Raw genomic sequence first — 15,395 nt, 5'->3', positions numbered from 1 at the left:
GAATTTTGTTGTTTTCTGTCAAACCTCAACATGAATCAGCCATAAGTATACATATATCCCCTCCCTTTTGAACCTCCCTCCCATCTCCCACCCCATCCCACCTCTCTAGATTGATACAGAGCCCCTGTTTGAGTTTCCTGAGCCATACAGTAAATTCCTGTTGGCTGTCTATTTTACATATGGTAATGTAAGTTTCCATGTTACTCTTTCCATACATCTCACCCTCTCCTCCCCTCTCCCCATGTCCATAAGTCTATTCTCTATGTCTGTTTCTCCATTGCTGCCCTGTAAATAAATTCTTCAGTACCATTTTTCTAGATTCCATATATATGCATTAGAATATGGTATTTATCTTTTCTTTCTGACTCACTTCACTCTATAATAGGTTCTTGGTTCATTCACCTCATCAGAACTGACTTAAACATGTTCTTTTTTATGGTTGAGTAATATTCCGTTGTGTATATATACCACAGTTTCTTTATCCATTCATCTCTCGATGGACACCTAGGTTGCTTCCATGTTCTAGCTATTGTAAATAGTGTTGCAACGAACAATGGGATACATGTGTCTTTTTCAGTTTTGGTTTCCTCACTGTATATGCCTAGGAGTGGGACTGCTGGGTCATATGCTGGTTTTATTCCTAGTTTTTTAAGGAATCTCCATATGGTCTTCCATAGTGGCTGTATCAATTTACATTCCCACCAACAGTGCAAAAGCATTCCCTTTTCTCTACACCTTCTCCAGCATTTACTGTTTGTAAATTTTTTGATGATGGCCGTTCTGACCGGTGTGAGGTAATTATCTCTTTGCAGTTTTGATTTGCATTTCTCTAATAATGAGCAATGTTGAGCATCTTTTCATGTGTTAGTGAATTTAGGCTATCTTTTATATGTTCCTTTACTCAAAGGAACTTAAACAGCCAAGGACTCTGTGGCATTGAGTTGAATGATATCAAATTTAGTATCACAGCCACTCTGAACTATGGCAGACTTTTTAAAGAGAAGATGCCTGGGACTTCCTGAATATTGTTCCACAGCAAAGATTCTTTTTTTTTTTTTTAATTGGAGGCTAATTACTTTACAATATTGTAGTAGTTTTTGCCATACATTGACATGAATCAGCCATGGGTGTACATGTGTTCCCCAAAGATTCTTAATAATTAGATTTTAGTCAAGATGCCCAGGCTAGAGAAACTTGACACAGCTCTCCTATCTGACTCTGAGAACTCAGGTTAATTTTGGAAAAAGCAGAGCTTGAATCTGGTGGCTCATATTGCATAGATGGACTCTGAAATCCCAGTTCCAAATCTTAACTTTTAATAATCTGTTCAAAACATTTATGTATTTGCTAAAAGTGACACAAACTTCCTCCAGTGGAAGATACTGATAAATTTTAATGCCAAGAACTTAACATATTAATATAAACAGCAATCCAATAAGTGTTTGTTAAATAAATGACAAAGTTTGAGAGATGCTAAGTAAAATAGTCTTATTAAAAAGTAAAAAGTTGAAAATTAAGAATGGGGAATTCCCTGGCAGTCCAGTGGTTAGGGCTCTGTGCTTTCACTGCTGACAGCCTGGGTTCAATCCCAGTCAGGGAACGAAGATCCCACAAGCCGCACAACATGGCCAAAATTATTATAATAATAATAGCAACATTGAGAATGGACTTTTTCATTAAAAAGGAACAACCTGCTACTGGACCTACATTCTGACAATCAGAGTAACAGATGGGAATGTGGAATTTGCCTTACTACTGAAACATACCTACAGAAAATCTAGTCCAGAAGGCAGGGAATTACCATTGTTTTTAGTACCTACAAACTGGTAAGCATTCAGTATGTACTAATTTTTATAAATATATGAAGGTATTAACAGTTGAAAGCTATGATCACTTGTGACTTATTGATACCGTTTAATTCTCAAACATATTTGAAGAAAGAAAAGTACCCACTGTTTATTCTTTTAGAATATGTGCAATGTTTTTAATTAATATTTTTGTGTTGCCTCTTGGGTCTTTTTATTTCTAGACTACCTGTTCAGAACATTGCTTACAGAAGTATTTAAAAATGACTCAACGAATATCTATGAGATTTCAGGAATATCACATTCAGCAGAATGAAGCCCTGGCTGCCAAAGCAGGACTCCTTGGCCAGCCACGATAGAGAAGTCCTAACAGATGGACTTTTGATGAAAGATTGCCAACAGCTATTGCACTGGAAATGAGGATTCACCTGATAGAATCCTCTGAAAGCAGTAGCCACCATGTTAAACCATCTGTCATGACTGGCAAATGGAAACAACTGGAGAAACAAAATTGTTATATACAGGAATAATCAAAATAGAAGGTCTTATTGTTCAATGAAAATAATAAGATGCAACACTTGTTGAGGCCTTAAGATTCAGCAGCTTGGTCACTTGATTAGAAAAATAAACCATTGTTTCTTCAATTGTGACTGTTAATTTTAAAGCAAAATATCATGTAGGAGATAGAAGAAATTTTATTACTATAAGTAAAATAAATGGAAATGTCACCGAGCAGTTGTTTAAACTATATAATTCCATAGCATTCTGACTGGACTGTGGATACGTTGAAGTGTTTTTCAATCACGATCATCCTCCAAGTATTCCTGTTCATTCATGTCTGCCTCAAATTGCTGGTAAATACATAAAATAGTTACTTGCTAATCATTTTAATGCATGATCCTTTTCTTTTCTCCTTTCTTGTGTCACAGTGGGCACTACACATTCTTATCCTAGCTACATTTTCATATATCTTGAGGAAACATTCCATTTGACACTAGCTTGGGAATGCTTAAGAGTTGATTATTGTGCTTTAGTGGAGACTGTTGCTTTGTATTTTGTTTAAAAGCTGAGAATCCACCATGAATGATTCCAAGTCAGACCAACAGTATACAGTATATTCTCAACTACTGCATGTGATCAATTGTAATAAAAAGTAAACTAAAGTAGCACCTTAGAGCTAAACAATTCCAAGCATTTGCAGGAAATTCTGATTGACGTATAAGTACACACAGCAAGCAGTTTGTTATCAAATGAAATTCATTCATAAGCCAATTTTTTAATAGGCATCAGTCCACTTATGAATATAAACTTCTAATTAAGAATACTAACTAGCCTATATATTTAAATTTACCAAAGTGATTTCTGTGTTTTGTCATATTGGAAAGTAGAAGTCTTATTCTGCTTCGATAATTTACAGTTTTATATGCTCATTCTATAGGCCATTAGGTCATTTATCTAAGAATACCACTTATAGGCCTCTGTTGACACTGCAGTCAGTCAATAACAGAAAGTACAAAAATAAACAATGTTAACTTTAAAGTTGAAATGTTGAAACGTGTATAATACTCAACAAAATATACAATCCATCATAGTCAAAGGAACATGAAAGAAGAAATTTGTTTCATCTTAAGAAAAGCAAACAAAAATTCAGAGATGTTACTCATTTAAAACTTAGGGTCATTCACACACATACTTTGCTATTTTTGTCTAATCAAGCCCAACATGGTTATTTACAGTGTTCATTTAACAAAGATAAATATGTGCTTACCTGGCAAATAAGGGGAATTTTGTGCAATAGCATCTCAAATACCTTGGGAGGAAGTGTGTGTTTGAAAACTTTCAGAAGTTCCTGTGGTTGCCCACACACCAAAAGGGCATTGCTGAGATGTTCAACCCCCATTCGATGCTCTCCTGAATAGATTGATAAGTTTAGAGCAGGATTTTAAAGTTCCTCAAACATATATTCTACAAATTATCAAGAAAGCACCAAGCATTAAAACTACAAAAGCATATCAAACTAAAGACTATGAACAAATCTCAAAAAGAATAAATAATATAAACAGGGAAATGTTGAGCTGCCTATTAGATTCACTGTGATCAGGCTGCAGTGTGAATAACTTTCTGACCCAAATTACCATTTAAAAGTGCACTCTTGAATTGAAAATGTTCATGTTCTGCAATTTGGGTATGCAAGAGGGAATATTGAGTTTATTTTAAAAAGACTGGTGTCTGTCATTAGTGATATGAGTTATTTTTACCTATGTGGTTGATGAAACATTACAGATGAGACATCTTGATATCCTAGCTAAATGAGACTTTTATAAAATAGACTGTATTATTAAAGAGCTGAAACACGATTTAGTGTAACCATGAATTATGTATCTAGGGGAAGACAGATGAGTTTTAGAATGACTGGCTATAAAATAAGAATGAAAATTTGTGAAGAGTGGACATTAATTATAGGACTTTAAGTTAAAACATGTAATCACTTAATCTCACTACCTCGTTTTAGGAAAATCAGGCAAAGATCAGTGAAATAATTTAAGGTTTCAAAGCTAATTAATGCCAGAATTAGTAATAGCACCTAATTTTCTGAACCTTGAGACTACAGTGTGCTGCCCCTCCTTCACATGTTTTGGAATAGCAAAAGTTGAAATTTTGACATATTTAACATAACTAAGTAGGAAACAAAGACTTTGTATCAAACCCTTTAAAGAAAGAAAAAGCGGTAAGGCTGCTCTCAAGTCGATGGAGCTAACATAGCTCCAAAACTAGTCAGTTTGGTTAATTAGGTCAACCAACAATCCAATCAAATTAGCTAATCAGAGATTTCTATTAAAATTTTTGGCTCTGTGGTCCCTCTGGTTACATAGACATAAAAACAACTGAGACGGCTACAGAACTACCTGACAGCAAAGTAGTGAAAACTGGGTTGGCAGTGGTGGCAGAAGTGACTGGAGAAGACATTACAGAAAATTGGCTGAAAAATTACTGCATTAGAACAGTGTTTCTCAACCAGTGTGTTGTAATAACCTAGGGGAGTTTAAAGAATAATAACTTGTATATTACATCTGGAGAAGACCATAATTTGAAAAGATACATGCACCCATTGTTCACTACAGCATTATTTACCAAGACGTGGAAGCAACCTAAATGTCCATTGACAGGTAAATGATAAATAAGATGTGGTACATATAAACAACGGAACACTACTCAGCCATAAAAAAGAACAAAATAATGTCATTTGCAGTGACATGGATGGACCCAGAGATTATCATACTAAGTGAAGTAAGCCAGACAGAAAGATAAATACACTGTCATATCACTAACATGGAATCCAAAAAATGACACAAATGAACTTATTTACACAACAAATAGACTCAAACAGAAAACAAAGTTATGGTAACCAATGGGGAGAGACAAATTTATACACACTGCTGAATACGAAATAGGTAACCAACAAGGGAACTATAGGGAACTGTACTCAAGATCCTATAAGAAAAAAATCTGAAAAAGAATATATGTATAACTGAACCACTGTGCTGTACACTTGAAAGTAACACAACATTGTAAACCAATGATACTTCAATAAAAAAAAATTCTGATACCTGGGTCCTACCCCAGAGATTCTTATTTAATTGGTTTTGGGTTTGGTGGGGATTTAAAGAATAAGCAACCAATGAGAATTTTAGAAATAAAGTAGAAGTATATAACCCTAAAAGTGCTAATTATTTTAGGGGCTCACGGAAATAATGTTATCGTGGAGAGAAAAATTTAAAAACTCAAGTTTGCAATTTTTGTCATCATCTCAATATTTGTAATATTCACTTCTATATTACATGATAGCTCTTAAAGATAAATAAAAATATAATAAAATTATTTTTCTTTTGATTTATAATTCATCATTTTCCTACCCATATTTATACTGTCCTAATTCAAAAAATGTTAAAGGTGAAAGGTTCTTTGTATTTTAATTGCCTCTATAACAAAGGAGTATACCCAGGGACACGGGAGCCTGGTGGGCTGCCGTCTATGGGGTCACACGGAGTCGGACACGACTGAAGTGACTTAGCAGCAGCAGCAGCAGCAGGGCTTCATCCAGATTTGTGTGGCCCTTAGTTTATGTAATCTGGGGCCCCTTTTAAGAAAAAGAATATGAAATTAAGAATACAAGATTGGCAGGAATCTTCCCAGAACCTTGAAAGAGGCCCTTGGAAATGAAAGTCCTTAAATTTTATGTTTCATCATCTTGTATACAATAGCTCCTATTTACGTCGTTTAAGTCAGCTCTAACTATTCATTTTGTCACTAACATTTATACTGAATAAAAGTACTGAAATTTCAAATTATGATGATTAATACGCAATGCCTTTGAATGGCTTTTTCATTTCTTAAAACATTTAAGCCATCGGATTAAAACATTTAAAACACTGCATTAAAAAATATTCGTGGATATTGCTATGAGTTTTCCAGGATTTTGACTGACTTTTTGCTTTTATAAATCCTGGAGGATGTTACCCTCTAAATGCAGAGTGAAAAAAAAGTCTCCAAAAATGACAAAAAAGAGAAGCAGAAATAGCTGTAGGCACTGTGATATGCATGGGAATTTGCAGCACGTGAAAAAAAGACATAAATGGGTGTGGTGCTCATGCATACAATATCATTTATGCTTTACATAAGAAGCCTCAAAACAATTTTTCTTTCTAGTGTTAAACACCACAATAAAGATATTACTATATACAATGTTTATAAAATATTATCTACCATCATTTTCCCTGACAACATTGTGAAGTTTCTCAAGTGCAGGGTACCCCCACAGGTATCATTATACTGAATTATCACTCATAATAATTTTATCATCAAAGTAAGTAAGTATTTTATTAAGAATATGCTTAGGCAGGAAAATTTTTATAAAGAAGTTAATTTTTTTTTTTTTACATTTTGATTCATACAACATTTAATCATTTGGAAAACTCACTTACTTAGAATTTTATCTGACAGTAAATAAGGTGTTCTTGTATTTGGCTTTGCTTCTTTCTGCCTACTTCCAAGACTGCAACATGAACTTAAATACAAACTCTAACAGAGTGGAGCTGGACAGCAATGATGTGAAAATGCTGGGACAGTGTCTCTAACTGAAACACATCTAGCTAGGTGAAGTTTTTTGACATAAAAATACCAATCCAAAAATATTTCTCAAACATCAGTTATCATAAATAACTGCTTACAAAAGTATGTTTACATTCTTACCTCTGGATAACCAAAGTTCTCCCATTCGTACCTCTTGCAGAAAAAATTCTTGTAATTTTTCATTTTTTGCTGGATCCCACAACTAAAAGAGTCACAGAATATTTAACAATAAGTAACGAATGTAAGGTATATGGTTACTAGCCAAAACTGAGGGCTTCTCTCGTGGCTCAGCAGTGAGGAATCCAGCTGCCAATGCCTGCCTGATGCAGAAGACTTGGGTTCGACCCCTGGGTTCAGAAGATCGCCTGGAGAAGGAAATGGCAACCCACTCCGGTATTCTTGCCTGGGAAATCCGATGAACAGAGGAGCCTGGCAGGCTAACTTTTATTTTAAAAGCACATCTTGAATCTAGTCTCTAAACGCAGAATATGACAAATGCAGTTGCTCTTTATATTTAAAACAATTTCTTAAAATGGAGTTATAATTTCAGGCAACTAAAAAAAAAAAGCAAAAAAACATGGCAGATGGTGGCTGTGATTTGTCACCATGTACATTTAATGGCCTTCCTAGATGGCACCTTGTTAAACCAGCACAGCCACTGTCTGCCAGTCTGCAGCCCAGCCAGTTTTATTCTTCAGTTACCCTAATTCTTTGACATCCTGATTACCATTTTACATCAGCTTTTGTACTTTTCCATATATTTTCATGAGTTATATTGTCTTTTAGATCTAATAACTCTGAGAAATAAAGTCAGTAGACTAGGGTAATTTCTTAATTTAGCTCTGGTTATAATTGTAAAAAAGTTGAACCCCACCCTCCTAAAAAAAAAGAAAAGAAAAACATGGCATATTCAAGTTTGGTTAAGATACTTGTAACAACTTCATATTTTACCCAGCTTGCTAAGTACACATAGGAGAAATCCACTGTAACCAACTCTAACAAAGGTAGCTTTCTTTGTATGTTGCAAACCTATTTTCTTGCTTAGAGTATTAACACTGCTTGTTGATTTAGCAAAGGGCATGGTGGGGGTTGACAGGGCAGTTGGTGATATTCAGAAGGATGCTATGGTTTGCTACAGCCTGTTTCAAGAAAGTGACCAGGTTCACAGGACAAGGTCATCACTGTACTAAGCTAAGAGCTGTCTTTATAGCTAAAGTGGGCAAACCATGCTCAAAGTATCCACTCCACAGTCACTTCAGCTTCAGTCTTTTATATCCGGAGGGTTTTTGTGTTTGTTTTCCCCAAGAATTATCTTTTTTAAATAGGATGAACCAGCAGATGAGATCATATTTTAAGCTTTTATCAGCAGACATGCTGATGATCATGTCATCAGCACAATCACGTTTCTTTTTTTTTGTTTTTTTTAATATAAATTTATTTTAATTGAAGGTTAATTACTTTACAATATTGTATTGGTTTTGCCATACATCAACATGAATCCACCACAGGTATACACGTGTTCCCCATCCCGAACCCCCCACACTCCTCCCTCCCCGTACCATCCCTCTGGGTCGTCCCAGTGCACCAGCCCCAAGCATCCAGTATCATGCATCGAACTTGGATTGGTGACAATCACAAGTTTCATTCAAGAGATATTTAGTGAACAAGAGCAGGACACTCTAGGAGAGCTGGAGAGGGAAGCAGATCTAGACTCCTGTGCCCATCCCCACAGAGCCCAGAGTTTAACCAAGAGAAAAGATAAGTATGCCTGAGATCAGTAACACATCAACAACAAAGTCCAGTGTCTTCTGAGGCTCAAAATATTAACACATTCCATTTGGTTGGGAGACCAGGGAAAGTTCCTCAGAAAAGATGGCATTTGAGATGTGGAGAAGCTCAGTGAAAGTCTGATGAAGAAAGAGTACAAGTGGGCTTCCCTGGTGGTCCAGTGGTTAAGAATTCGCCTGTCAATGCAGGGGACACAGAAGATTCCACATCCTGCGGGGCAACCAGGCCTGTGCGCCACAACTACAGAAGCCTGCATGCCTAGAGTCTGCGCTCTGCAGTGAGAGAAGCCACCACAACGAGAAGCCCTCACACTGCAGCGAAGAGTAGCTCTCTGCTCCCGGCAACCAGAGAAAGCCCACATGCAGTAACAAAGACCCAGTGCAGCCAAAAAAACTAAATAAATTTTTTAAAGAAGAAATCCTGACTGAGTGGTCTAATTAAAAAAAAAAAAAAACGAGTACAATTGACACAAAATTGCAGGGAAAATCTCAAGTGATCTTACATAGCTGGATTATAATATGGTGAATGAAGCAACAATGATAAATACCAGTTACTGAAGCCCAGCTATGGACTGAAAGCTTTCCATATATTATGTCTAATTCCTAGGAAAAGAAGGCTATCTATATAGAAGGCACCCAAGATGCCAGGTCCATGGTGCGAAGCTAAGTGGGTTCATCTTTCATCTGCAGAGTAGGGAGCTACATTACAGAGCTGCAGATTAGAAGGATTTACTCTGACAGCATAAGAGGTAGTAAGACAAGTTAGGAAGTTATTATAATATTCTGGGTAAAAGGTAATAAAAGCCTGAAGTAGTGAAGGAGCAAGGGAAACAGAAAGGGAAAAGAGTATGAGATGGTTGTGGGTGGTTTAGTGGCTGAGTCATGTCCAACTCTTGTAACCCCATGGACTGTAGCCCGCCAGGCTCCTCTGTCCATGGGATTTCCCAGACAAGAATACTGGAGTGGGTTGCCATTTACTTCTCCAGGGGAATCTTCCCAACCAAGGGATGGAACCCCCATCTTTACTGCTAAGCCACTGGGGAAGCCCAGAGTATGAGACACAAAACAGAAAAATAAGAACTGGGGATTGACTGTAGAAGGTGAGGTTGATATTTGAGCGGGGTCACAACAGAAAGCAAAATCAGTATCACAGGGAAACAGGAAAAGGAACACTGGCAAGGGATGAGATGATGAATTTACTTCTGAACACACAAAGCAGAGGTGCCTACAGAACATTGAAGACTACAGAGTCTGGCAGGCAGGCAAAATCTGGAGCCCCAGGTCTAGAAATCTGAGTTCACTTAGTGAGAAGAGAAGGAGCTTCCAGGGGGATGAGGGATTATGCAGAATCTGAGATGTGTTTCACAAAGGATGGGCCTAAGGAGCTATTAAAACTGCAGTTTTCTTGGGCTCCACCTAGACCTACCAAATCAATTTCTCTGAGTAGAGCTCAGGAATCTGGATTTTTGATGAGCTCCTCAGATGACTCTTAAATTCTGAAGCCTGAGAATTACTGCTGGCATAACCACTGGGCTATCTCTGACCTCCTAAATCACAATGGCTGGTGCTTGGGTCAAATAATCTGTTTTAACAAATGCCCCAGGTAAATCTAATGCAGATGAATCACAGACCATGCTGTGGGAAACAAAAAGGGCTGGGGTGACGAAGAACAGAGATCCTGTAAGTAGGAAGAGACATCTTTCTGTGCCTTAGTTTATTCATCTATAAAACTAGAAGAACAGAGTTGTTATGAGGATTATATAAAAGAACATTTGAAAAATCCTGCTTCTGCCTCTTCCTCATTTGACATAAACAGATCTTTATCATTTCCCTCCTGGACTGCCACTGATTTTCCTGTCTTTGCCTTCCCTTCTCCACCCCATACTTCAAAAAGAAATAATTACATCCACTTCCTGAAATAAAGTCACCATCACTGGTTATCCACCACAATAGAAAAATTTCAAAACTTTTAAATTTGGCATCAAAGACTTCCACAATAAGACACCAAACTACCACTCAGCTATCTCTTTGGCCACATACTTTAAATATTGCAATTTCAAGGTCTGTGCCTCTGCACAAGCTGTTTCTCTCTGCCTACAATAATCATGGCATCCGGTCCCATCACTTCATGGCAAATAGATGGGAAACAGTGGCAGACTTTATTTTTGGGGGCTCCAAAATCACTGCAGATGGTGACTGCAGCCATGAAATTAAAAGATGCTTATTACTTGGAAGAAAAGTTATGACCAACCTAGGCAGCATATTAAAAAACAGAGACATTACTTGGCTAACAAAGGTCCATCTAGTCAAGGCTATGGTTTTTCCAGTAGTCATATATTGACATGAGAGTTGGACTATAAAGAAAGCTGATGCCGAAGAATTGATGCCTTTGAACTGTGGTGTTGGAGAAGACTCTTAAGAGTCCCTTGGACTACAAGGAGATCTAACCAGTCCGTCCTAAAGGAGATCAGTCCTGAGTGTTCATTGGAAGGACTGATGTTGAAGCTGAAACTCCAATACTTTGGCCACCTGATGCAAAGAGCTGACTCATTTGAAAAGACCCTGATGCTGGGAAAGATTGAGGGTGGGAAGAGAAGGGGACGGCAGAGGATGAGATGGTTGGATGGCATCACTGACTTGATGGACATGAGTTTGAGTAAACTCCCGGAGTTGGTGATGGACAGGAAGGCCTGGCATGCTGCAGTCCATGGGGTCGCAAAGAGTCGGACACGACTGAGTGACTGAATAATAAACAACAATATTCAACAAATATTTGTGGGGTGCCTACAATATACTGGACATTGTTCTAGGCACTGGGGAGAAAATGGAGAGTAAAAACACAGACAAGGTCTGCCCTGGTGGAGTTGATTCTAATAAACAAAGAATTTATCAAATAATCACACCAACAAACACTAACTTCAACCATTTATAAGGGCAGTGAAAGGAGAGGGACGTGGAATTGACCCAGGCTCTGCCCCAGGGAAAGCATCTCCTCTCTCATGCCCAGCCTTGAATACTCCCTCTCCTCCTTTCTTTGTCAACTGTACCTTTTTTCTCTATGAGACTCCATCTTGAATCCCCAGAAATCTGTGTCTCCTGCTCTCTACTACCCTTTCATCAGCGAGCATGAACTACCTATTCTTTCTGGAAAGTTTATCTTACATCTCTCATCACCAATTGCCACTGACACCACTACAGTTCAAGACTTTGTTACCTCTTACCTGAACTGCTGCAATAACTTTCCTTTTCTTCAATCCATCTAGCACACTCCTGCCTGATCTAACGTAAAAAGGTTTTTTCCTCCCCTTATTTTAAAAACAATTCCTGCTCAGAAATCTTCAATAATTCCCCCCACTGAATCTGAATTTCTTAACTTCAGGTCTTCAAAGCCTTCCCAGATGCAGGGCCCTTAATTAGCTCTCCAACCTCACCTCCCACCATCCCCAACTGTGACTCCTTTCTTTGTCAAACATTTACTGAGTAGAAGGATCTGCCACCCCCAAAGTCTTCTGTGAAGAACTGCATGTTCCAAAAACAGCCACAGCAATATTCCCAGAGCTGCTTGTACTTCCAAAACCTAGCCTCCTCTAACAAGAGCTGGAGTCCATTTCCTCTCCTTTCAAAACTGAGTGGGTCTCAATGAGGCAGAACTGGCACCACCTGGCAGGCTCCATGTTTTCTCTCAAATATATGTATAAATAAATACATATATACAACTGACCCTTGAACAACATGGGTTTTAACTGCCAGGTCCACTTATATGTGTGTGTTTTTTTTTTCAATAAACAGTGCTACTGTGCTACAAAATCTGCTGTTGGTTGAATCCTCAGATTTGGAACCACCAATACAGAGGGCCAACTATAAAGTTGTATTCATATTTTTGACAGAGAGAAGTGTTGCTGCCCCAACTGCTTGCTGTTCAAGGGTCAATTGTGTGTATCAACACCCACACAGACACACACAAATATATTACAAACTTGCTTACCCAGTACGACCCTTCCACCATACTGTGAGGAAGACCATGCCACAAGGAGAAGACTTGTGTAGCTGTTCTGTGCAACAGTCCCAACTAAGTGGCCAGCCAGCATAACTGCCCAATATGTGAGGGAGTAAGCCTTCAGATGACTCAGCAGGTAGCCCTGGGGCTGCTAAGTCTGCTAAGTCACTTCAGTCGTGTCTGACTTGGTGCGACCCCATGGATGGCAGCCCACCAGGCTCCCCCATCCCTGGGATTCTCCAGGCAAGAACACTGGAGTGAGTTGTCATTTCCTTCTCCAATGCATGAAAGTGAAAAGTGAAAGTGAAGTCGCTCAGTTGTGTCTGACTCTTTGCGACCCCATGGACTGTAGCCTACCAGGTTCCTCCATCCATGGGATTTTCCGGGCAAGAGTACTGGAGTGGGTTGCTATTTCCTTCTCCAGGGGATCTTCTTGACCCAGGGATGGAACCCAGGTCTCCCTCATTGTAGGCAGACGCTTTACCATCTGAGCCACTGGGGAAGTCCGTGGAGCAAAAATGTGATATCCCCACCCTGCCCGACTCAAACTGAAGATTCAGGAGTAAAATAAGATAAAGTTTTAAGCTCTAAGGTGAAAGTAGCAATAGGTAATCAGAACACCTCCATGATAACCTGGCCCTGAAAGTGATCCTCTGCCTCTTCCGTGATCCTCTGCCTCTTCCGTGCTCCTGATGTTGTTGTTTAGCTGCTAAGTCACGTCGGACTCTTGCAACTGTAGCCTGCCAGGCTCCTCTGTCCATGGGGTTCTCCAGGCAAGAATACTGGAGTGGGTTGCTATTTCTTTCTCCAGAGGATCTTCCCCCACCCAGGGATTGAACCCGGGTCTCCTGCATTGCCAGGCGGATTCTTTACTATTGAGTCACCAGGGAATGGGAGAAGGAAATGGCAACCCACCCCAGTATTCCTGCCTGGAAAATCCCGTGGACAGAGGAGCCTGTAGGGCTGCTGTCCATGGGGTCGCACAGAGTCGGACACGACTGAAGCGACTTAGCATGCATGCATGCATTGGAGAAGGAAATGGCAACCACTCCAGTATTCTTGCCTGGAGACTCCCAGGGACAGAGGAGCCTGGTGGGCTGCCGTCTATGGGGTCGCACAGAGTCGGACACGACTTAAGAGACTTGGCGGCAGCAGCAGCAGCACCAGGGAATCCCCTGTGCTCCTGTTACATGGGGCATGTTCTTTCGCCATTGCTAACCTCTGCCACACTTAGAACAATGCCTCAAGTGGGCATCGACTCAAATGCGAGGCGCTCAAACGAGCATCAACCGAATGAAAATTTCACAGAACAGCCCAAGAACGCTCTGTTTGAGAAATGAAGTGAGTTGGTTAAGTTGGACCAATCACCAAGATAATTGTGATTATCCTTCAAAACGACTGATCAAATTCAATTTTGGAGAAAAAGAGGATACATCCTGTCTCTGAGCTAGAAGAAAGGCCCCGTAGAACAGGAATGGGCGGTACAGCACCGTACCGGGCCGGGCAAACCTGGGTCTCTTTTTAAGTGTCTGGTGTGGCTCAGGACCGAGCGACTACGCACGCACGCGGCTCAGAAAGGGCAAAGGCTCCTCTTTCTTCTTTTTTATAAACTAAAATTAGTGCCTTTTCCTACCACGTTATTACTGCCTTTTCACGACCCCAGATGGTTCTTCCTTCCTTCCTTCCTCCCGATGTCGGACAATAAAAGCTAAATACTGCCCGAGCGGAAGCGGGGTGCGGGCAGGCATCGAGGCAATGGGAAACGGCTGCTCAGGAAACCGCCAGGGACCCTAAGGCCGAGCCGCTACCTGCACCGGCGGGAAGTTACTCACTGTAACGCCACCTCAGCGTCGCTAAAACACTTCACCTGGGCGCCCCGTCCCTCAGCCTTTCGCTGCTGGGCTCTTCTTTCTGCAAACACAACGTGGCACGTGCTGGTTGTGAGCCCTCCAGATGCCTGCGTGCGCCCCGCGGGCCCCTAGGCGGCGGCCCCCGCGGCCCGGCCTCGCCCCCGGGGCCCGGTCAGCCCCACCGCCGCCCGCTCAGCCCGGCCCGTCGCGCCTCCGCCGCCGTCTCACTCACTTTCCCTCAGGCGGCGCTTCAACGCGGGGTCGCCACGCCGGCTCCGGTCGAAGTAGATGCAGTAGCCAAGGAAGGCGATGGCGCCACAGGCCGCCAGGAGGCCGAGGACCGTGCGGACGCAGGGCATCCGGCCGCGGGCGTCCCACGAACCGAGCGTTGGGCGCGGGCCAGCGAGCGCGGGGAGCCGGCCAGCCGGCAGGGAGCGTCGGCGCGGCGCCCATGCCGGCCTCGGGGCTTCCTGTGCGCTGGGCCGCGGGCGGGAGGAGCAGCGCGTCGACGAAGAACATGGAGGGTCTGAGGGGACGCTTGTGGGATTCTCACAGTACGGAGTAGTGGAGCTCTGTTCCAATCCAGGTCGGTCGCACTCCAAATTCTGAACCCTTTACCCAAACGCGCCCCACTATCTCAGCTCAGACACCCATCCAAGGCAAACCACAGTATGCGGGAATCTGGTTATCTGAGGGAACTGACCCTCCTTTGGTCTCTGTTCCCTAAACTGCAAATTTGAGCCATAACTCTGGTCATCTCTTAGTTCAGAGTACTGCCCACCGAACACCTGGACACTAGTCCGTACTCCCCAACCGCGTCTGCTTT

The 15,395-nt window shown here is 41.0% G+C and overlaps 2 protein-coding genes across 4 annotated transcripts in view; one reads left to right on the top strand and one right to left on the bottom strand.

The window, feature by feature from the left end:
• The window catches only part of TIMM9 (translocase of inner mitochondrial membrane 9), a 16,348-nt gene extending 13,658 nt beyond the window's left edge, over positions 1-2,690 (top strand). For all 3 annotated transcript variants that reach the window (XM_061429021.1, XM_061429022.1, XM_061429023.1), the window contains one exon: positions 2,030-2,690. In XM_061429021.1, coding sequence (XP_061285005.1) covers positions 2,030-2,164 — 135 coding nt within the window. In that variant the 3' untranslated portion in view covers positions 2,165-2,690. The remainder of the gene's footprint in view (positions 1-2,029) is intronic.
• On the bottom strand, positions 2,483-15,395 carry TOMM20L (translocase of outer mitochondrial membrane 20 like). Its single transcript, XM_061429020.1, has 5 exons — positions 14,802-15,395; positions 14,587-14,630; positions 7,056-7,137; positions 3,574-3,716; positions 2,483-2,656 (listed from the first exon to the last, which is right to left on the bottom strand). Exons 1-5 carry the CDS (start codon positions 14,926-14,928, stop codon positions 2,603-2,605), a joined length of 450 nt encoding a protein of 149 aa, XP_061285004.1. The 5' UTR covers positions 14,929-15,395; the 3' UTR covers positions 2,483-2,602.

This window comes from Bos javanicus, chromosome 10 (assembly GCF_032452875.1).
Source record: "Bos javanicus breed banteng chromosome 10, ARS-OSU_banteng_1.0, whole genome shotgun sequence".
NCBI classification, from domain to species: Eukaryota; Metazoa; Chordata; class Mammalia; order Artiodactyla; family Bovidae; genus Bos; species Bos javanicus.
The sequence above is the reverse complement of the archived record's forward strand: the minus strand, read 5'-3'. Positions and strand labels throughout refer to the sequence as shown.

Bases quoted from the DNA above. Each gene is read 5' to 3' on its own strand.
- TOMM20L (XM_061429020.1), bottom strand. From the start codon at position 14,928: ATGCCCTGCGTCCGCACGGTCCTCGGCCTCCTGGCGGCCTGTGGCGCC. The intron at 14,631-14,801 runs GTGAGTGAGACG...TTGTGTTTGCAG, and splicing joins GAAGCGCCGCCTGAGGGAAA to AAAGAAGAGCCCAGCAGCGA. The intron at 3,717-7,055 runs GTAAGAATGTAA...CAATCTATTCAG, and splicing joins AGAACTTTGGTTATCCAGAG to GAGAGCATCGAATGGGGGTT.